Raw genomic sequence first — 22,558 nt, 5'->3', positions numbered from 1 at the left:
ATGAAAGCATAGAGTTGATAGTTCCGTTAGAGTACGGCAGTGTGAAGATTGCATATAGATATCAAAATAGCGAGCTAGAACAACTTTTAAGGAAGGTACAAATCGGTTTTTTCATCTCTCTTTACCAAACTCCCCCTTTGGAGAGTGTCCCCCCCCCCGCCACCACGTGTTCACATAATTGAAGAAGTTTTTGGGACATGATTTGACTTTAGTTTCGACTTTACAATTGTTTTCTTCATGTGCTGAGGTAATGGCTGAGTTGAGTTGATTGCATTAATCATGTCGAAAGAAAGAGAAAAAAGTTTGCCGACTGGATTCGAACCACGAACGTTGCGATTATCAAACGTGTGTTTGCTCTACTGGTCTATCCATACTAGGTATGGGTCGGCAAAAAGCGAATATGAAGCGCTCATTTCCTCTCATACTCAATTTCGTATGCTTTTTCTGCTGAACGGTAATTGTGACGCTCTCCAACAAAAAAAAAAAGCAAAAGGCAACTGAATTTCTGTGGAAAGCAACGCAAGACAGCCGTTCGTTCCCTTACCCCTACGGAAAACAGCTTGAGTATCTGATATCTGAGAGTAGGTGGTTCATCTCAATCCACTTGTTCAAGCGGAAAAGGATCATTTTCTCCAACAATTTTCGTATGCACGACATCATCGGGATGGGTTGGTACGAGTTGCAATCTGACGCGGGTTTGCCAGGCTTTTTAATGGCTATATCTCTCACCCGCCTCCAATCATCCGGAACAATATTGAGCTCCAAGAACTTCAACTTGCGTCTCTTAGCGACGTCTGGGAGGATCTTCAACAAGTTGAACTTGATCCTATCAGCCCCCGGAGCCGAATTGCCACACGAAAGGAGCGCAAATGAGAGCTCCAGCATTGAAAAAGGCTGGCTGATCTCGTCTTTCGAATTCGTCGTTTCGCGAGGAATCATCTATGCCAGCAAGGAATCAGGAAATATATTTCACGTGAACTTAAGAATTCAACGATCCGAGTACTCCTCGTTCTCGTTGTTTGAAGACCGGTAACGCATCCTTCGCGCCGCGTTCCAAAGCGTATTCATCGACGTTTCGCACGATAACCCGTCCACGAATTGCCGCCAGTATCCGGTTTTTTTGGCTTTGATGAGGCTCTTGAGTTCGAGTTCAAGAACCGAGTACGCTTCGAAATGCAAGAGTGTTCCACGTTTCCGGAAAAGCTTAAACGCGTCGGACTTTTTACGATAAAGCTCAGTGCATTGCTGGTCCCACCAAGGGGAAGCAGGTTTCCTGTGGCAAGACATTCCTGGAGTCTGAGCTTGAAGCGCGCTGTACAAGATCAGATTGGAGAGGAAGTTATATTCCTCCAACGGTGGAAGTCCTTTTACCGACGTTAGAACTTCATCTATCACAGACTTGAACTTTACCCAATCGATATTACGGGTAAGATCGTAAGCGACGTTAACGGGTTTCGACGGATTGAACCCACTGGCAACTGAAAATTTGATCGGCAAGTGATCACTACCGAGGGGATCCTGGATTACATTCAACGTGCAATCCAATGATAATGAATTAGAGCAATGTGTAAAGTCTAATCTACTTCAATTCGAGGATGGGCCAGCCAAACGTGTTATTTCTCCATTGTTAAGAATTGTCATCTTGAAGCTATCACAGAGGTCATATATCGAAGTAGAATGGTTGTCATCACACAGTTCCCCCCAGCCTGTACCGTGGGAATTAAAATATCCCATAATCAACCGTTGAGCAGGAAGTACCGAACATTTATCTGTTTTCGATTTACAACGGCTCTAGAAAGAATAAAAGTACTCGAAAAAAATGCAAACATTTCTTGTATAAATTTTTATTACATAGATAGAAATTGATGAAATTTTGTGTAAAACTAGTTAAGAGTGTAATGGTTACATGTGCAATATCTCGTCACAATCTTTCAAGTGGTTATCGAGATGGCTTCCAAGCAAGAAGTGCTTCGACAAAAAAATTATGGCAGCGGTCGTGGAAAAACTAGGCCAGTCCCACTGATGGATCGCGAAACAGTTTGGAATCGACATTTCGACTGTTTCCCTGTGGTAAAATCGTTCAAAGAGACCCAGATAACCCAGCGGCGAGCTGGAAGCGGAAGAAAAGTGAAGACAACCGACCCCGTGAACGCAAGGAAGGTGAGGGATTACTTCAAGCGCAATCCGAACCATTCGATTCGGGACGTGGCTAAAAAGATCAATTTTTCCGTCTGGTTCGTTCAGCGGGCCGGACTTCATGTCTTCAAGGCAAGGAAGGCGCCTAACCGAACCGATAAACATAATACGGTAGCTAAATCCCGCGCCAGGAAGCTGTACCGCTAGTGTTTGGTGCAGCCGAAATGCATCGTAATGGACGACGAGACGTACATTAAAGCGGATGCCAAGAAGATCCCCGGTCTGGAGTTTTTGGTCGGCAAGTTCCGCGTGGATGTTCCGGAGAAGTTCCGAAAGAAGAAAGGTCAAGAAGTATTTAGTGTGGTAGGCGATCTGTGGGTGCGGCAAATTCAGCAAGCCGAACATAACGACCGGCACCATCAATAGTCAAATATATAAAGAAGAATGCCTCCAGGAGCGACTGCTGTCCTTCCTCCGGTCCCACGAAGGTGAAACTATGTTTTGGCCGGAACTGGCATCGTGCCATCACGCGAAACCGTTGATGGAGTGGTACGAAGCCAACGATGTTGTTTTTGTGCAGAAGGAGGCAAATCCTGCAAACTCGCCAGAGCTTCGCCCAATAGAAAAATTCTGGGCGATTATGAAGGACAAGCTCCGAAAAACAGGGAACGTCTTCAAAAACGACAAGGATTTGAAGAAAGAGTGGATGAAAGTGTGTAAGAAGGAGCAAGTGTTGCACAGGATTTGATGGGTAGCGTTGAGTCCAAGGTGCGGGCATTTAGCCTAACAACTTTTCAAAAAACAGCAAATATGTGTTTACTTATTCCCTGAGAGTTTCCAAAATATCCGACTTAAAATGAATTTTCGGTGATCATTTTTGTCTGTTGCATTTTTTTTTTCGAGTAAAGTGTTTATAAACAGAAGCAATACAAAGGCTCTTACCTTTAAACATAGCCTGACATGTGAAAACTTCAATACCTGGAAATTGTGGAAGATTCACTCTATAGAAGGAATGGCACTTTTCTATGCCACGCGAATCATCACGATCCAATCGAACAATGTTTAAATCATAAAAAGGAAGATCGATGTCTGACGAGAGCCAAGTTTAAAAATTGGTGTTATGAAAAGTTGTTTAGGTTCTTAAATTGTCAATAATATTCAAAATGCCAGACTCTGGGACATCGTCAATTTTTTTTTTTCAGACTCAGACTTTATTTTTGTTATCCTGTATTATGAAAATGTAAAATTCCCTCACTCGATGAAATATTCAAGATTTTTAAGAAAACCTTCGAAATATCGGACATAGAATATTTATTAGCCTAATCGAAGGTGTAAAAGAATGTTGTAAGGTTCCAATTACATTCCCAGTATTTTTCCGGCTGCTTTCAATTTTCGGATATTTCCCGGTTCTCGTGGTTTTCCCGGTTTATTGATCACCCAGCAATATAGAAGATTAAAGTGCACATTTCACAATCATTCTGTGATCATACTTTGAAATATTTTGCTCGCAATAATGAAAAACTGGATGTATTTATGAAGTGTTTGAGTGTTTTGATTTATTTCCTTTTAACTCCGTTATAATTGCTTATCTTTTGACAGATACGCATATTTCGTCATCAGTGCCAAGTACTCAACACCATAAACACTATGAAAACACCATGGATGAATTCTCAAGAAACTAGAATACGTCCATAAAAACTGTAGAAAAAAAAAGTCCACTTTAATCTGGAATATTGGCATCACTGGTCAGTAGGCACACACAGAGTTGAGCATAGCGGAATAGTCGTGCGAACGAACGGTCCGCTAGCAGTGTTCTAAGGTTTCAAGTCCACTGCTAGCGGACCCGCCGCCACTTGGAAATACGTGAGATATCTGCTAATAATTGTATTCGCATGGACAGAATAGCGCACTCGGCAGCAAACCGAACAAGCAAAGAAGCATTGACTCCGTCCGTCCGCTGAGTGGCTCTCATTAAGATGCAATAAGGAAATTACTTACTGTGGCTCTGTTCGTTCGTGGTATGCAGATGAGTTCCTTTGGAATTGAAATTTTATCCCATTGTTTGAACTTAACCGTAATGGACAGTGAAAATTTTCAAAACACTGGTCCATGTCGATTGTAAATATATTTTTAGAAACATGGGTTGCTTTGCTTTACCCTCCTCCCCCGCCCAAACCGACGCTAAACGATCTCCGGTGAGATTCAATCGAAGATACCTAATGGAATGATAATTGCCAACGAAGCTAATCTAGCTAACCTTGAGCGTGTTGCCTGGCTACTGGTCGAAACCCAGAAAGGGGAAATCACCAACAATTATTCGTAATTTATAATTTATTTCATTATTTCAACCTTTTCGGAATGTTCCTGCTCTCGGCGAAGGGTGAACTGAACATGCTGGCATTTTTTGCTGCTGAGTACTAACTTTTTTTTTTTTTTTTCTCAAGAGATCCCTGGCAAAAAAGGTAATTTTTCGAGAAGCCCCGTAGGCACTGAAGAATAAGAAGTGGCTTTTTTGGCGCTAATGTTCAATTAAGCGTGCGCGCGATCCACTTCCACCTTGTGGTGGATGGTACTAATAGTGGGAGAAACGTAGCGTCGAAAGTTGGGGTCAGCTTTTTGCAGCAGCCATAATTTTTGATAAACTATTTTCACGTTTTAGCTAGAAAAACGGTGGTGAAGAAAAAAACGGAAAGTGAGCTACTTCGGTTGCTTTTTGAGGGCTCAAATTAGCCTACATATTTTAGGTTGGATGTTTTAAGGTCATGATTTTGCAGTGCGATGAACTACGTTTTAGCTACCACCACCGATGATGATGGTGTGGGAAATCGCTCGAAGCAAGAGTACAGAAATGATTAACCAGCTATTGATTAGTATACTTAAATCGCTGCTTTTGTGGCAAAGGTGTTGAAGATTATTTCTGAACGCCAAGTTAAAGAGCCCTATTGGGTTTAAGCGAAAGTGCTTTTCACTTAACTTGAGAAACTGATTTCAATTCCAAAAATAGAATTGGTAAAACGGTGTACTATTTTCGAGCATGCCGAAATTTTAACCAAAATAGAAAATTTCACTTTCCAAAAACTAGGTATCTGGTTTTTGTTGGTTTATAAATTCCGATCCTCCGACTAAAGGTGCTTTTAACTTTGGCTTTGAGATAGTTCCTTCTTTGTACCAATTTGAGTTTATCTTTTCATTGGCTTTGATTGGTTTGGAAAAATTTCCTTTTCTAATGTAAGTGCTTTCAATTTTGGATCAAAATTATATAAATGGATTTATTGCGAAAGGATGATGCCCTGGTTGTGTTAAAAAAATCCCAGAGAGAAAAACCATCTCGTTACGACGAAGCATATAGCCGAGCATATGTATTTACTCTCGAACGAAAGCATTTATTTTGGTCAGAAACGAACGAATTTCCAAATGTTCCATCGAATTCGAACGCTTAAACCCCAATCGCTCTGCGATGATGTGAAAAACAATGCAAGACATGTGTCACTTAAGCATTTCTTCTTTCACCGCACCGAACCAAGTGATGCAAACAAAAAAAATCCATGGCTACCTGGATGTGCTCAGCCGTAGCCGGAAAAAAGCAGAACCGAAAATAACTGTCAATTTAGCAATTAAGTGTATTCCCGAGCGAGATGAATCGTTGCACATGTTGCTGCGTTCCTTCTTTGACTGAATGACTGACGCATGGGATACGCGCAAAAAGCAAGAACTTGTGAAACAACACACACACACAAGCAGCTACTAATACCGATCGGAAAAGGATGCTGCGGCTGCAGTTGCTGCTGCATCTCGGTGAAACAGACTGGATGAAAACGATAATGATCGCTGGAGGCGAAAATATCAATTTCCAAATAATACATATCATGCGCTTCAATCTCTGCTCCTCGTTTTATAGACCGTATTACGCATTTTGTGTGGCTCCCTTTCTGCCCATATCGACGAAGGCGGCGGCGACTGACCACGGTTCGCGACAACGACCACTTTGATGGCTGATTGCTGAGTGTGCAGCAGCAGCAGCAGCAGCAGCAGCGTCACTATGGAGATGATATTGATGATGATGATGGCCGATGCGTGCTGTTTTGTCGCGCGCGAGCTCATCTCGCAAGCTTCCGTCGTCGTCGTCATCCCGATTTTCCCTTGTGCTCATCCGCGACAAAGATGGAGTAAAAGGCGCTGTCGGGGCTGCCAAAGATTATCACGATGAGCAACTCATGCGCATAGTCCATGCATTGTGGCACACGGCTTTTACGGCTTTTTATGGGGTTGACCGAATCCCGTAGGGTTCGCCTACTGCTGTGAGTTTTATGAGGCCTAAACGAAGTCAATGAGATGGTTGCTACGAAATAAAATTCCTTCAAGTTTATGCTCCTCTCTCGCATTTAGCGATTGCTTTGATCCCGAGAGATATACATATTAGAAGGAGAATCTTCTGTTTAGTCAGCCTGGCCAACTGCAAATCATCAGCATTCGAGTCACGCAGCGTTTGGCAGAGAACATCCAGCGCTCGATTCGATCGTGAGCAGCTCAAATGGCACAAAGGAATATCATTTAAATTTATTCATATTTTAGGGGGTGTTTATGGTTGCTCTACTACAACCGACGGTGACATTCCCCGTCTGGAATTCATCTTCCATCGCTACTTTGCAATCGCGGTGAAACGAAATTTATTCGCTTATCGCCGCAGGCATGCAGATGAGTAATACGGAGTTTTAATTATAGAATTATAAACGTAAAAAGCGAGAAGACGATCGTGGTGGCATTTCTCCTGGCATCCAGCGGAATAAAGAACGGCTATTTATCCAGCCGGCAGTGACAAACACAGAACTATTTGTGTGTTTTCTTTGCTCATTCATCGAGAGCAGCACAAAAAAGGGAACCGTTCGCCTGGGTCCGGCTAAAGATGCCAAAGTTTAACGCCCCCTCTGAAGAGAGTGATTTTTTTTGTCGATCAGTAGGTTCGAAGTTGATGTTGGATGGAGCAAATGTTTTTTTTTTTTTTGCACTTCGTGTTTGTATTGCTGCTGGATGATCCAACTCGTCAACACGATCGTCATTAGTTCGAAGGATGGGAAGGGAGGGAGGGTTTGATGGGGCCTCGACGGTGCTGGTCCACACTTGAGTACGACGGGTTTGCAAGGTGACTGCAATAAAAATTTGCGAACCAACGGTCAATGCTTATGTCCGACCGGTGATTAGCGGGTTTGATTAAGATGCAAAGTGGTTGGTTTTTACGAGAAAAATCTCTCTTACTTAGGATATGGGGACAAGTGGTTTGATGAAGTCATCACAAAATTCGACGAAATCGGTTTTTGCGATTTGATTTGAATGTAATGGATCGCCCGTCGTTGTATGCCTGGTCCGATATTTGCGGAGAGGTATGTGCAATAACAAAGATGTGTCAATCAGCTTAAATTTGCGAGTTTACACTGTGGGGTAACGGGTAATATTAAACAAATATGATTGAAATTACGTAAGCCTCACCCAGAATTGAGCAATGCATTTAATTTTTTTAAATAATGAGAACAAAACGTTTCTCAATATATGGGTCTGCTTTTATTTTTAACTGTTTGTTAGTAAAGACGATGAAGCCTCCCTTAGATCTTTCGTTAAAGGCGCAGCTACAAAGCAAGACTATACTGAAGGTTGCTGGGTTCGATTCCCTGTCTGGTCTAGAAATTTTTCAGGTTGCTAGAAAATTTTCAGGTACTAACTTTATTTCGCCGATCTCGTTATTTTGTTGACGAGAGTAGATTGGATTTGCTAAGATTTTTAATAATTCTTTGTAATTTTAAAGATTTGAACCATTTTCAAGCCATTCAAGCATTTGTATGTCTAATTTGGTGTTGGCCGGCTATTTTTTCAGGCTATTCTATTGCGGTTTTCAGGCCAGAAGAAGACGTTTTTTGGCCTATTATCACAGTTTGGAACGTAAGAGTTAGGTTTATCAATTTTGGTTGATTTATAAAATAATAATTAATATTACTAGTTTTAGCTTATTAGAGCCATCATAAAAGGCTCTTGCAAAACAACATTCTAAAACTTCCAAATTGCCTAATTTAACAAAAGTTTAAAAAAATCCAATCCTCATATGTCTATTTCTTATCTCTTTCCACAGATCCCACCACAACGACGTCCCACGTTCGCCCGCCGAGATGGACCCCGCCTCGCCACAGCGCCGCCAGCTGTCGCAAATCACACTATCCAGCACACGTCGGTGATGTCCACCGGAGCAGCGCTCCGTTTGCTGCCACTAGTCAATCGTCATCATTGGAACCACCACCAGCATCATCATCATCACCGTCGGCAGCCGCCCTGTCCACCAGGAGGATGACAGCATGCAAGAAAAGCTGCTTTCGATTCCGCCACAGGAAGATGTCACTTCTGTGGCTATTACTGATGATGTGTGCCTTCGCCGGCGATAGCGGTGGAGGGAAAGAAGGAGGAGGAGGAGGAGGAGGAGGAATAGGATTAGGGCTATTTAGGCTAGCCAGTGCCGAACATGTTCGGGAGCTGGAAGTGTCCGAAGGAGTGCCGATTGGGCACCAGATTGGGTTCATTGGGGAATTCCTGCATGGGGTCGATAGTGGCCCACCGTATCTGATAGTGCCGGTACCGGGAAGTGCCGTGGATACGGAACTAGCGATAGATCATACGACCGGAGAAATCCGGACAAAAGTCCCGCTGGATAGGGAGAAACGATCATCCTACTCATTAGTGGCAATTCCGTTGAGCGGAGAAAACGTCCGAGTTGTGATACGGGTGCTGGACGAGAATGACAATGCGCCCACTTTTCCAACGGCTCTTATGAACATTGAGTTTCCGGAGAACACTCCGCGGGATGTGAAACGAACGCTAAACCCGGCCAGGGATTTGGACCTCGGAAGGTACAACACCCAGAGGTACAACATCGTGTCTGGGAATGTAAATAATGCCTTCCGGTTATCGTCGCATCGGGAACGGGACGGAGTGTTGTATCTAGATTTACAGATCAACGGATTTCTCGATCGGGAAACCACACCAGCTTATAGTCTCGTTGTAGAGGCACTGGATGGTGGTAGTCCTCCACTAAGGGGGCAGATGACGGTCAATATTACGATCCAAGATGTTAACGATAATCAACCGATATTCAACCAGAGTCGGTATTTTGCCACCGTCCCGGAAAATGCCACAATCGGTACTACGGTTCTCCAGGTCTACGCCACGGATCAGGATGCCGGTGAAAACGGGATGGTTGAGTACGCCATCAACAGGAGGCAAAGTGATAAGGATCAAATGTTCCGGATAGATCCCACCACGGGGTTGATTTCCGTCAATAAGCCGCTGGATTTCGAAACGAAGGAGCTGCACGAACTGGTGGTAGTGGCGAAAGATCGCGGTTTACAACCACTGGAAACTACAGCTTTTGTGTCGATACGAGTGACTGATGTGAACGATAATCAACCGATAATAAACGTGATATTTTTGAGTGATGACGCGACACCGAAGATTTCAGAATCAGCCCAACCCGGAGAGTTTGTCGCAAGAATTTCAGTGAATGATCCCGACTCGAAAACGGAATATTCGAATGTGAATGTGACGCTGTCCGGTGGTGAAGGTCATTTCGGGTTGACCACGAGGGATAACATAATTTATCTAGTGATTGTTTCGCTTCCGTTGGATCGTGAGATAAAGCCGAATTATACTTTGAGTGTAGTGGCAACGGATACCGGAAATCCGCCGTTGCATGCAGCGAAAACGATTTTCCTCACGGTTACTGACATCAACGATAATGCTCCGGATTTCGATAAAGAGATCTACCACGCGAATGTGATGGAAGTGGCCGATCCGGGAACGTCGGTGATCCAGGTGACTGCCATCGACAAAGACGAAGGCAACAACTCGGCCATCGCGTACTCCCTGCTGGATACACCCGATACCCATTCGCAGTGGTTCCAGATCGATGCCAACTCCGGGTTGATAACAACCCGAGCGCACATTGACTGTGAAACCGATCCGGTGCCGCAGTTGATCGTGGTGGCGAAAGATAATGGCTTCCCGCCAATGTCTTCCACCGGTACCGTGCTGGTTACAATCCACGACGTCAACGATAACGAGCCGATCTTCGATCAGAGCTTCTACAACGTCTCGGTGGTGGAGAACGAACCCAAAGGACGCTGCATTCTGAAGGTGAGTGTTTAATTTTAAATTACTTGTCTCTCGATCCCTTACCGCCACCCGTTTCAATTATGTGTAACCCACCAAACCGATCTGCAAACTTCCTCCGCATGGTGCAGTGACGTAGTAAGGAGTGATTTCATCACTCACCATGCAAGTAGACACCACCAACTGATAGCGTACAGTGCAATTAATTTAAAAATATCGAAAATGCAGTTATTCAGTGATCACAAAATACGAAAAGCCCTCACAACGCCACTGACTCCGCATTCTCGATTATAACGCGATTTTCTTATCTCGAGTATTTTATTATATTCAATTTCAACAAATATTAATATTCATCTCTGCTGCTGCTGTTGCCGTGCCTACCGGTGAACGGTGGATACGATGACCATGCTGCTGCTACGTGGTTCATCCACCAGCATTCGCTTTTCGCGTGTTCTCGTACGCTTGCACACAGACCGTCTGCCGTTTTCCGATCTTGCGGGTTTAGAACCGAGACCACAGAACACAGTGAGAGAATCCGTCAGGTACCACTGGTCACAATCAATCTGCGCTCAATCTGATCATCGGAGTGAAGCAAAACTAGCCCATCATTATTGAACCTTTCGGAATTCCGATCTATTGAAGATCAACGCGCTGACACCGTTTCTCCGTCTTCTATGTTCGCCATCCCAGGGGAGAACGTGTGCCGTTGATCGCGGTGCGTCCCCCCATCAACCGCAACTACCATCGAAGTCGATTCATCCTGAGTTGTTCTTGTCGCTGTTGTTGCTACTATTGGTCGCGATCAGTCGCGGTCAATCTCTCTCTCTCTCTCACTTTGGCTCTCTATTTAAGCACGCACACCAAGAAGCGCACATTCTTGACCGGTTCCATCTCTTTCTCTTCCTGGATGTGCCTTGTGCTCGATCCCTTTCTCTCTCTCTCTCTTTCTCTATCTATCACTTCTTTGACCACTACTGGTCTGGTCGCGCGATTTCTCATCAATTATGTGTGCCTTCTTTCCCGCATTCTCTTCACACTTGGTTTACGGTTCAACACCACGGTTACATGGGAGAAGAGTTAGCGAAAAAAATGTGCCTCCCAAAACGGGAGCGAATCCACTAGAAGGGTTATTCTGAATGAATTAATGTGTTAAGTTGTACCAGCTAAATTCATCGAATATTGCTCTTATAGTGTACCCTTTACCTTTAGTGAACCACCTATGGATGCAATTTCATTAGACATGACAAAAAGTTCAAAGAGCTGTAACTTTTTCGGATGTACATGAAATATTCTGAAATCTGGGTTGCTGTTTGATTAAGTATCCCTTAATTATCAATACAATTTGGAGCGTAATCGGAATAGTCAATTTAAAAGTTGAATTTCCTTGAGTTGATCATTGATGGTCAACACATATTTCTTTGATATATTTAAAGTTTCACTAATATGCGTTTAGTATAAACAAGCTTATTTCGCTACGAATAAAGAAAGCATTTGAGGCTTTTTCTTCGTCGCTACTACTGTTCACGCCATTGTCATTTGTGCTGCGCAAAAGTTGAAACATACCTCGCTTTTGTTTTCGGCTGTTCGCTTATACTAGAAATTTAAGGATCTGAAGATTCCAAAAGACCAAGTATTGTTCAGACAATTCTCCCAATTCTCTTCATGATTTAAAGAAGGAATATATTCTAGAGAAAGCAGTTATTTGTCTCTTAAATTACCGTGACGTGTATCCCCCTCACTATCCCTCTCCAACTGGGGAGTTTGGTAAAGAGAGATGATCAACCCGATTCGTACCTTCCTCAAAGTTGTCCTTGCTCTCTTCCTACACTCTATATACAATTTTCACACCGCCGTACTCTAACGGAACTATCAACTCTATACTTTCATCTCCTCCATCTATCGTATAAAATAGCCACTTTAAGCATGTTATTTGACGCTTAACATCTAGAAATCAGTTTTAGAGCAACTTAATAAATACAGACTACAGAATACAGAAAACCTCATGATTCTTAGTTTTTGTTAAAGGACTGAGAATTTTAGATGAGATGAGATTAGGAATTGGAAATGTCTTCGATAAAAAGAAGAAATCTTTGAGTACTGAACGTTCAACATATTGTAGCATATTAAAATCTTTTTCATGCGAAAAAACGCGCAATATCTTTATGATTATACGATTTATGAAAAATTTTAAATTAGGAATACTAAAGATGTTTTAGCATTTTGCTTTGCTCAATTGTCGGAGTCACAAAATATTGCAAAATTTTCTAAATGCTAATCATTTAGAGTTGATTATATGGACAACATTAAAAGAACTATTATTACAAGGTTATGATCCTTTTATAAGAATTGGTTCATAAAAATTATGTTCGAAATGCTCAACATTTACCGAAGCAGGAAAAAATTTAAATTATATTAGACTCTGAATTTCAAAAATCTCAAAAAATAAAATTCAGATATCGAATAAAACATGAGTTCGTTACCTTAAAAAATCTATCATTTGGATCTTAATTTATCGCAAGCTTTAGATTTCTTGAACAATTTGTAAAACCAATTTATCACTTCTCCACCCTGGTTAATTATTAATTCTGGTTTTCTTCCCAATGTTATTGAGCATGATTCCCGTCATCTTTATCAATAATTTGAATGAGATAACTTGAAACGTTTTACTAAGCAAATTCTTTGAATATTAAAAAAAAAAATGTTGTTAGGGCTTTCTAGGGAAATTAAAAAGATCCAGGAGTTGAAAATCAGGGGATTGTAAGACATAAAACAAACTTAATTTTAATACGACTAGAAAAAACTTGAAACTTGAAGACAATTTCTAGAGTTTTGAAAGGTTCTGGCACCTTGGATACTGGATGTTCATAAACATGTTGTATTTGTATACATATTCATAAAATACCGATGACATGTGCCGAAGTATGACTGAAAATTAAATTTCGGTTAAATGACGATCGAATTAGTAATTCATACGGTATAATAGCGTTCGATATAATGGTGTTCAGCTAATCGACGTCTAACCTAATTCTCCATGAAAAAAAATGTTTTCCCTCCCCCTAATTTGAAACCTGGCTACGCCCTTGTCTCAAATAAAGACTGGAACGCGCAAAAATTGGTTGGCAAAAAAATCGTTTCTTTCAGTCAAAATTCATAACAAAAAATCTTTTTATTTATTTTTTTGTCGTTCAATTCATATATTTAAAGGAAAAAATGTTCGTTTATTCTTTTGGTTTGTCAAATCCAAACTGCCGTGCCTTCCGCTTAACCCCTCCATTAAATTTTGCACCAATTTCGACCTTATGCACCGCCGAACGCCAGTTACATTTAAATTGCTGTTTGTTTTCCATGGATTTATTAGATTTTTTGAGATTCCGTTTGACCAAGGCCCAATACCGTTCGATAGGGCGGAGTTCTGGGCTGTTGGGAGGGTTGTGGTCTTTGGGTACAACAACCACGTTGTTCGCATCGTATCACTCGATAGCCTTTTTCCCATAGTGGCAGCTCGCCAAGTCCGGCAAGAACAGCATAGATCTATTATGTTGCTTTAGGAATGGTAGCAGCCGCTTTTCCAGGCACTACTGGATGTAGATATCTTGTTTGATGGTTCCCGTAGAAATTAAAATGCCGCTTTTTAGACCACACGTGCATAAGGCCTGCCAGACGAGATATTTTTTCGGGAATTTCGATAGTTTGATGGTTTTGAAAATTTCAGTCACCTTCCTTTTTCCTGATGCGGTATAAAACTCCTGTCCCGGAAGATGCTTGAAACTTCAACTTCAGTCGAACTTTGTGAGCAGATTCGTACACAGATTTCGGGACCGCTGCTTTGCCGACGTGTTTTGTTTGTAATCTCGGTTCGCCACCTTCTTAAACGTTGACAGCCCGGCTCGTTTCTTGGCCCACTGCACAGTAGTATGGAAGACATTGAGCTTGCCAGTGACGTCCCGTATAGACAGGTAAGGATTCCGCTTATATTTCACCACAACCTTCTTCGTCGTCGTTGCCACGTCCGGATTATGGTTTCCGCCGCATCCAGGCTTCCTGGCGGTCGACAGACGCTCCTCGAACACTTTTAAAACGTTTGTCACGGTCGATTTGGCCACATCCAGCAATTTTGCCAACTTGACGTGTGAGAACGTCGGATTTTGACACGCTGCTCCTCTTGTTTGGACGTCATTTTGAAAACTGAAGAGCAAACGGTGAAAACTCATCATAGCAACCATTGTATATACACTCAACTTCCAAATGCAGCATTTCAGTTTTTTTTATGGATTTTTAGCAGAAATACACCAATTTGAAGTTGACCAATTTTTGCGCGTTGCAGACTTTAACTAAAAAGTTTATATTTTGGACTTAATAGCCATGGGGACCCCCCTATTTTCAATTTAAAACTTAAGATAGATCAACACAACGTTTGACAAAGTTGTAATGGCCTAAAAATCCATCAACTCCATGTTGATTTATAATCATTTGAAAATAGCATATTTTTCAACTAAAATAATTTATTACCGTCCAACAAAAACAGATACCAACTTAGATGTATGAGCAAAACCATGCACCATTAAAAGTACTTCAAAAAGTCTAGAACCAATCATTTGCGCGAAAATACATTGACTTAATGAAAAAAAAAACAAAACAAATATTTTAAAGGGTCACCCTAAGTTGCCCTTTTGAAAATTTAAAACGAAGACTATTAGAGATAGGAAATAGTCAAGTTGTTTAAAATGAATTGTTCTACAACTTTGTAGAACATTGCTCTTGTCTATCTCAAATAACAAAAAAAGTTTATATTTTGAACTCAATAACCATAGGGTCCACTCAACTTTCACCATACATAAAGAAATGACCAATCAAATCTTTCCCGAAGACACCATTTTCCGCAAACATTTTTATCTTCCTAAATACGGCTTTGGTACCATTTTGCAATTCAAAGTATTTTGACGGAGATGAAGATCACGGCGACGAACCCGTCCCGAAAAACGATCAACAAGACAGCCAACAAGTACTGCAATCCCACCCATCAGTGTCGTGGTAGCTGGTCCCTCTCTGGTGGGTTCTAATTTCTTCTCTTCTGGAAAGAAATGGCACACATTGTGCCGGAGTATGGTTAGTAGTAGTGAGCTCTGACTAACCCTCCGCACACCAACCAACCCGTCGTCGTCGTCGTCGTCGTTGACGACGACATCGGGAAAAGTGTTAGTTCCTTGCCCCTTTTCCTTTCTTGCTGTTTTCAGTCTCAGCCTCAGTCAAGATGAGCGCGGGGCAAAAGGCTCGCTCACCACACCACCAGACCGTTGTCGATTCGAGTCATGCCGGGTCGGTGCAGATAAATTACCTTTTATAACAAACCTAAAGAAAACGTGTAACACGTAATTCTTTCAGCGTGCTTCACTCTCGGATTCCGTGCTCGTCTCGTATCCTCGTGTCGGCACGGGTTGCTGGTCTATGCAGAACTGGGTTTGGTTTGCGTGGACTATTGATCAGTAAAATGTTAGGAATTTCGACAGTGTTTTAGTTCGGACGAAATTATAGAATATTCAATTTAAAATGTTACATTTTAGGATGGTATTTTGGAATAGATTTGATTTCAACTGTCTTTCAAATCTTTCAAATAACCCATAGCTTCACATTTTCAACACCAGTGACGTGACTATCTTACCCACATTTCCAAACAAAGAAGCTCCAGCAAACAGTGCCATCAACCACAACACTACCCTCGTTTCAGCCTATTTGCTTTGAACAACACTAAAACCCTAACCATGCCGGCATTTACGACTCGACCCGTTTAGGAAAGTTTACATTCCACTAATCGCACAAACCCGCACTAGATTCCGGGAATCCAAAAACCTCCTCGTTTTTTTTTTTTTTTGGTCATCATAGCCCCCACATGTGTGCAAATGCCAAGCCTATAACAGCCAGTTTAGTACACCTAACCCCCCGGCATTGAGAGACGTCAACATGTTGCGTCGTCAGCCAGACGGTCGGTTGTTTCCATCGTTTCCATCGCCATCACCATCATCATTTAATCAGATTGTGGGAAAAGTCATTAAAATCTCAGCCTCTCAAAACCCAAAACTGCTATTACAAACCGTATACAAGCAGATTCAAAATGCGTTGCGCATTTTTTTTTTTTTTGAGATCCATTTCGGTAGCAAACGGTCAAGCACCGGTGGGCAGGGTAAGAAGCGCAATAGTTTAAGTAGAAATGGCGAGTGAAAACATTTCCCATGTCTCCGGCCGATTGTCCGTCGGTGGGCCTAATTAAGGTTTATGTTTCAATTAAAAACAACCGCGAAACCTGCCGGAGTTGGGGCCGATTGAGGTTCATCATTCCAGTCCGATCATCAAATCATTCGTCTAGAATTGTGAGCGTGTGTCTTTTGTAGCTCGAGTCCAGTCGAGTGTACTCATTAGCAAGTGCTCCTCCGTGCACCAAAAAGGAAATTAAATCCTAAAAGTGGGTCCGACTTCTCTTTGCCGTCCGCCCGATCGTAAAATCCGCCGAGTGGCGGCACTGGGTATCAGGAATAAATATTTTAATGATAAGGTTCATTTTCTAATTACCCCCAAAGTTGGCGAATGATGCGCTGCGCGGCGCTCACCATCATCCGGAGAAATAACAATAGCGAACGAACGAGTTTCGGTTTGTTTCTTTAAATGTTGGAACAGCGAGTAATGGAGATGAGGATGATGGTATGCCATTTTTATTATGCCCAGTGGCGTGTACAGCCCGTGGCATCAGTGTTGCTTTGGTCATTAACATTGATTGTCAAAAGTGCTGACAACAGTTCGTCGTTGGGGAATGTAAAAATGGAGTAGTTTTCTTTTTTGAAGGAATCACCAAAAGGTCTTTTCATCAGAAAACAGATCCCTTGCCCTAGAATCGAGGTCAGGTACAGAGGTACATCTCCTTACTCAAGTGACTTGACAATGCCTTTCAATAATTGTATTTGCATTTAAGCTTACCCTATTACATTCGATTTTTTTTCGTGATCTTTTTTTTCTATCCACGGTCTTCAAATGACATCAAAATGTAATGCAACTGATTTCAAAAAATACATTTTGACTCTCGCCTAATTTTCCAAAATGGCGTTCACGATATTTTTCAATTAATAATTGCACGCTTAGCAACTGAACGTTTCATCTAATTGAAATGAGACCAACTTAAAGAAACTGGTTTAAATATTCAGAAAAAAAGTACACACTGATAAAAAATCACAAATTTTCGTCAAAAAATGAATAAAACTGATGAAAACTTAAATAACAAAACAAGCACATTTTTAAGATATGTTTAAGTTTATGTTAATTTGAAAGCTTATCAAAAATGATCTTTTGTTTTATGTGTGTAGATTGAAGCGTATTTAGCCAGGTTTCTCCATAATTAATCTAGTTCGAAGTAAGAACGAATTTCAATATACACTCCCGAGCATAAGTTTAAGGACACCCCCAAAAAAACAATGACAAATTTGTTATGTTCATATCTATGTCATGTTACGTCCAATTTTCGTTCTCTTTAGATCATTTGAAAGGTATTGAATTTTCCTCGTAGGCAAATTGTTCAATATAATTTTCAAATTTTGTTTGCTAAAAGTTCACCCAAAGTTACAATATTTTTCAAAATTTACTCTGAAGAATCGTGACTGATTTTCTCAGAATTGGGTTGCCCAAATTTTGAAATAAAAGTAGTAGTAGAACAGTTAGGGATCGTCCATTAATTATGTCACACTTTTAGGGGGGAGGGGGGTTTTGGAAACTGTGACGAGCCTTACAAAAAACAATTAAGGTCCATATAAAAAATGTGACAAAGGGGGGAGGGGTTGAAAATGGGCCAAATTTGCGTGACATAATTAATGGACCCTCCCTTATGCTATACCATTCATACCATTCAAATAACCTTTGGAGATCGAAAATTGAACAAAACATATTTGCATGGTTTTTGGGGTGTCCTTAAACTTATCATCGGTAGTGTATATTTTATAATGTGTGTCGAACCATCATTGATTTTCGCAACCGATGTTTGTAGTAAAAAAAAACACACTTAGAAATAACTAATTTTACACGTGACGGAATCCATCTTTGACATAGAGGATGAGACGTAAACAAACATGTCATGTAAAATTAAGTGCTCCTAGACTGAAAAGTCCATTACTCGACGAAAAGTACGTTTGATTGAGCTGAATTTTGCGTCTATTATGACTCAATTTTATTTCAAAATTGACGCTCGTATATGTCAGTCTCAGAGCACCTAAATTTATGAATTTATCTAAGTTTGAAGGTTTCCATTTGCAAGCTTCTGGCACTTGAAACACTTGAATGAACTCCTTCCTCGGCAACATGATCGTGCCAAACGATGGGACGTTGAGGGTTCGGTGGATTGACAGTGGCTCCAGGAACGAGCGGGGGAATATTGCAGAGATGTAGATCCTGCAACCCGTCGATGTACGTGCACTCGCTGAGTTCCAAATGGATGGTCTTCCGTTACAGTTAATTGGCCAGCTGCTCGTGAAAATAACATCTTGAATCTCGGCTTTGATGGCAACCCAGAACCAGGCAATCTAATTCAGGTCCATCTATGTTAAATGTTGATCGAATCAGCACCCAAGTATAACTACAACACCGAACTAAGCCATTTCATTTTAACAGTTAATCACTCGAACTAGGAATCACGAAATTTCTATTTTTTTCCAAATTTTCAAACACACAATTTTCACGTCCGTCCGCACGCACAGCCTACTCTCCAGCCTTTGATCATTCTATATTTAATAGGTTATTTTTAATCTCATTAAATGCGTCAATCGACAGTTCTGGAAACGATAATGCAAATATCATTTGTGTTACAGATCATGCTCATATGAAATAACGATAATGTCCGATGATCATCATCAACTGTCGTCACTGAAAATTTCCTATATAATACAAGAAAAATCAAATTCTATATAGGTATTTTTGGAACGGGGATAACGTATAGAGATTGAAAATCGATGTCACATCGATTTCAGGAAAAATGTAAAATACCCTGCAATCGAAGTATTTTCCGAACAGGGATGACATGGAGATGTAGAAAATTGATTTCTGCCGCCATTTTGGATTCCAAAATGGCAGCAGACATCAATTTTCGGTATCTACACGTCATCCCAGCTCCAAAAATACCCATATTGTACGGTACTTTACAGATTTTCTGAAATCCACGGCCGTTATCTTGAATTTCTGAAACCAACGGCGGACATCGATTTCCAACACCTAAATGTCATCCCGGTTCCAAAAATGTCCATATTGTTGGTATTTGGCCTCCAGAACAACTTTTCCGAAGACAACAAATTCCTAGATTTCGATAATTGGAATTGTGATCATATCAGTGGCTTATCGATTTTGGTGCTGTGCAACGCAAATGATAATCCTCTGATATACACTGATCATGATTTCATTTACTAGTGCATTTATCATCGGTAAGCATCGGAAGATAGGATTTTCTGGATTTCCTGCCCACACTACGTAGAGTGACGTTGTGTATACGTATACGTAAAATGTTTTCAAATTTGTAATTTCCACTTTACAGAGCTCAAACGGCTTCAAATCGGGTCCTGATTTGCCTCCCAAAATTCGAACTTATTTGGTTATAAACTGGCTTGACAAAAATTATTTTAAATTTGTATGGTAATTACTATGGGACAATCTAACCTGTTCGTGCAAGCGACATTGGCCCCCTTGACCCTATTATGTGCTGTTTCTGAAATACGAGTACAATAAATATAACAAACTATCATCTGCCTCTGCCATGGCAGGACGGCCGAAATCATTATCGTCTTTGATGCATCAAATCACAACGTAGGAAAGGGTCCTGACCGTGCGCGATCATAACCTTTTATTCATTGTCTATGTTGTTCAATAGAACTGTTGTCCCTAGTATATATTCTGCTGGTGTATATATTCTGAAACTGATTTTTTATAATATCAATATAATTTTCATAATTGAAGATGCTAATTTCAAATAACAGACTAAAGTGGTAATTTTTATAAGATTGATGAGGAGATGAAAGTATAGAGTTGATAGTTCTGTTAGAGTACGGCAGTTTGAAAATTGTATATAGAGAGTAGAAAGCATCTTCAACTATGTAAATCGTTGACTTCACGCAGAAGTAATACTAAACATATAGTCAAAGTACATAACTCTGGATGAGAGCTTACCATCAATTACTGTCATTGGTCGAAAGGTACAGTAGCAGCACCTACCCTACCTGTGTCCCTCGAGATCTTCAAGTCGACGATGACAGGAGCAGATACCGTGGTAGAGGTAACAATAGCTGCAATTTTCAAACCTACGACTGGATGCCTTCCTTCAGATAACAACTTGAGTGCGGTAAAAATCGATAGAACTGTTTCAAACACATCGTCGGTACATGAGCGAGTCGGCGATCATCTCTTTTTGCCAGTGGTGGCGGGAGGGAATACCCCTCACCATCCCTCTCCAACGAGGAAGTTTTGTAAATAGAGATGATCAAACAGATTTATACCTTCCTAAAGTTGTCCTTGTTCGATTTCTACTCTCTATATACAATTTTCACATTGCCGTACTCTAACGGAACTATCCACTCTATACTTTCATCTCCACATCTATCGTATAAAAATTAACACTTTAGTCTGTTATTTGAAATTAGCATCTTCAACTATGTGAATCGTTGATTTCACACAGAAGTAATACTCAACATATAGTCAAGGTATAATTTTCACATCATATACTGTTTTCACTTCCTTGAAATCTATTCGACTTTTTGTTCATTCGACCTTTAGTCCCTTTTGACCTTCCGTTTTTTGACGTGGACTATGTCTTACGGGAAGGTACAGGGGGTAAATCTAAAATTCTAAAATCGCAACTGCCACGAAAGAGCGTAAGGTTTTGAACGTTTATAACTTTGTCAATAATATATGAAATTAAAATCCAAATATACACCAATCGATAGGAAATATCGCTACAAATCTGATAAAATAAATAATTTTCCAATTTTATGTAATAAAATGTTTTGAAAAATTTTCAAATAAAAAGTGATAATTTTATAACTGTCACACGTCATAATCAAGCACTACTTGGTTGTATCGTTGAACCTATAAAGTAATAAAATAGCGCTGCTGTCGTGGCTCCGCTAATTTTCACATAGGACTATGATGCGTAACTATAATGCTTACTGTCAAAACATCTAACAGATGGGGAACCTGTATACTTTGATTTGAACCGTTCGAATTCCTTTAATTTTCAATTAATGTTGTACTAAGCACCTACTTATTGGAAACCAAATATTTGATTTGAGAAAAGCCGCTTCTACTTCTAATGTATTTTAAATCAATATCAAGAAAAATACACGAGAAGTTCACTAAACGGCGTAACGTCAGCCATGCGGTAGTGTCTTGTACACAGCCCCATCATTTGTTTTACCTTCTGTCCTTTCGACCTTTTGTCTTTCGACTAATAGTTTCTAAAGTTAACTTGGAAAAATGTGTGAGGCTGGAAAAATATTAGTCCTAATGTGATGCTTCTGCGCTCTCCCATATTTTAGATGATGCTGATAAATTAAAAATCATCAAATTATATTACATGATTAGCCCGTTCGCCTTCCTTACGAGAAAAAAAAATGGGATTCTGGACGCAATTGTAGAAAGAATTTTAAGGAACAACGAACTTCAGGTGGATTTCAAGCAGTGTTCTGAGAATAATTATAGGTAGTTCTCACGAGAACTCCATGGCTATTGTGAGTAAGATTCAAGGTCCACTTTGAATGAGTTTTCCAAAGAAATGCTGAGAAGATTTCCAAGTGAGTTCTGACGTGTGATTCAAAGGAAATTACGAGAAGAACTTAAGGGTATTGAATGCACAGGATAGTTTTAAAATAAGTGTGAATCAAATTACAGGCACATTCTGGTGACACTTTATGGTGACATCTTAAGGGTCAGTTCCAAGGTAATTTTGAAAGTAATGTCAGTAAGTCGAATGTTTCGGGCATAATTGTGAAGGAATTCTGAGAAGAGACCAAAATAAATTCCAAGGATAGTTTCTAGAACACGGAGGCAAGTGAGCCAGGAAAAAGCCGGGATTTTATTTCCACCAGGAAAACGCCGGGAGTTTGAAAAATCTACCAGAAAAATAATCATATTTCAAGGATTTCAATAGTTTCTCAATTTCACGCCAGGGTGGCAGCTTCCACACCTGGACCCTACATATCGACCCACCAACTCATGAACCGGGGGCCAACAGCTTTACTTCCCCTTCCAAAGGAAGACGTGATCA

The 22,558-nt window shown here is 40.8% G+C and overlaps 1 protein-coding gene across 1 annotated transcript in view; it reads left to right on the top strand.

Moving 5' to 3' along the window:
- ds (dachsous cadherin-related 1) overlaps window positions 1-22,558 on the top strand; it is a 193,788-nt gene that overhangs the window by 59,077 nt on the left and 112,153 nt on the right. The window contains exon 2 of the mRNA XM_065237213.1: window positions 8,255-10,305. Within this exon, the coding sequence (XP_065093285.1) occupies window positions 8,467-10,305 (1,839 nt within the window). The 5' untranslated portion in view covers window positions 8,255-8,466. The remainder of the gene's footprint in view (window positions 1-8,254; window positions 10,306-22,558) is intronic.

The sequence above is a fragment of the Ochlerotatus camptorhynchus genome, unplaced genomic scaffold (assembly GCF_037179485.1).
Source record: "Ochlerotatus camptorhynchus isolate MF236.1 unplaced genomic scaffold, CSIRO-AGI_Acam_v1.1 ptg000598l, whole genome shotgun sequence".
NCBI classification, from domain to species: Eukaryota; Metazoa; Arthropoda; class Insecta; order Diptera; family Culicidae; genus Ochlerotatus; species Ochlerotatus camptorhynchus.
The sequence above is the reverse complement of the archived record's forward strand: the minus strand, read 5'-3'. Positions and strand labels throughout refer to the sequence as shown.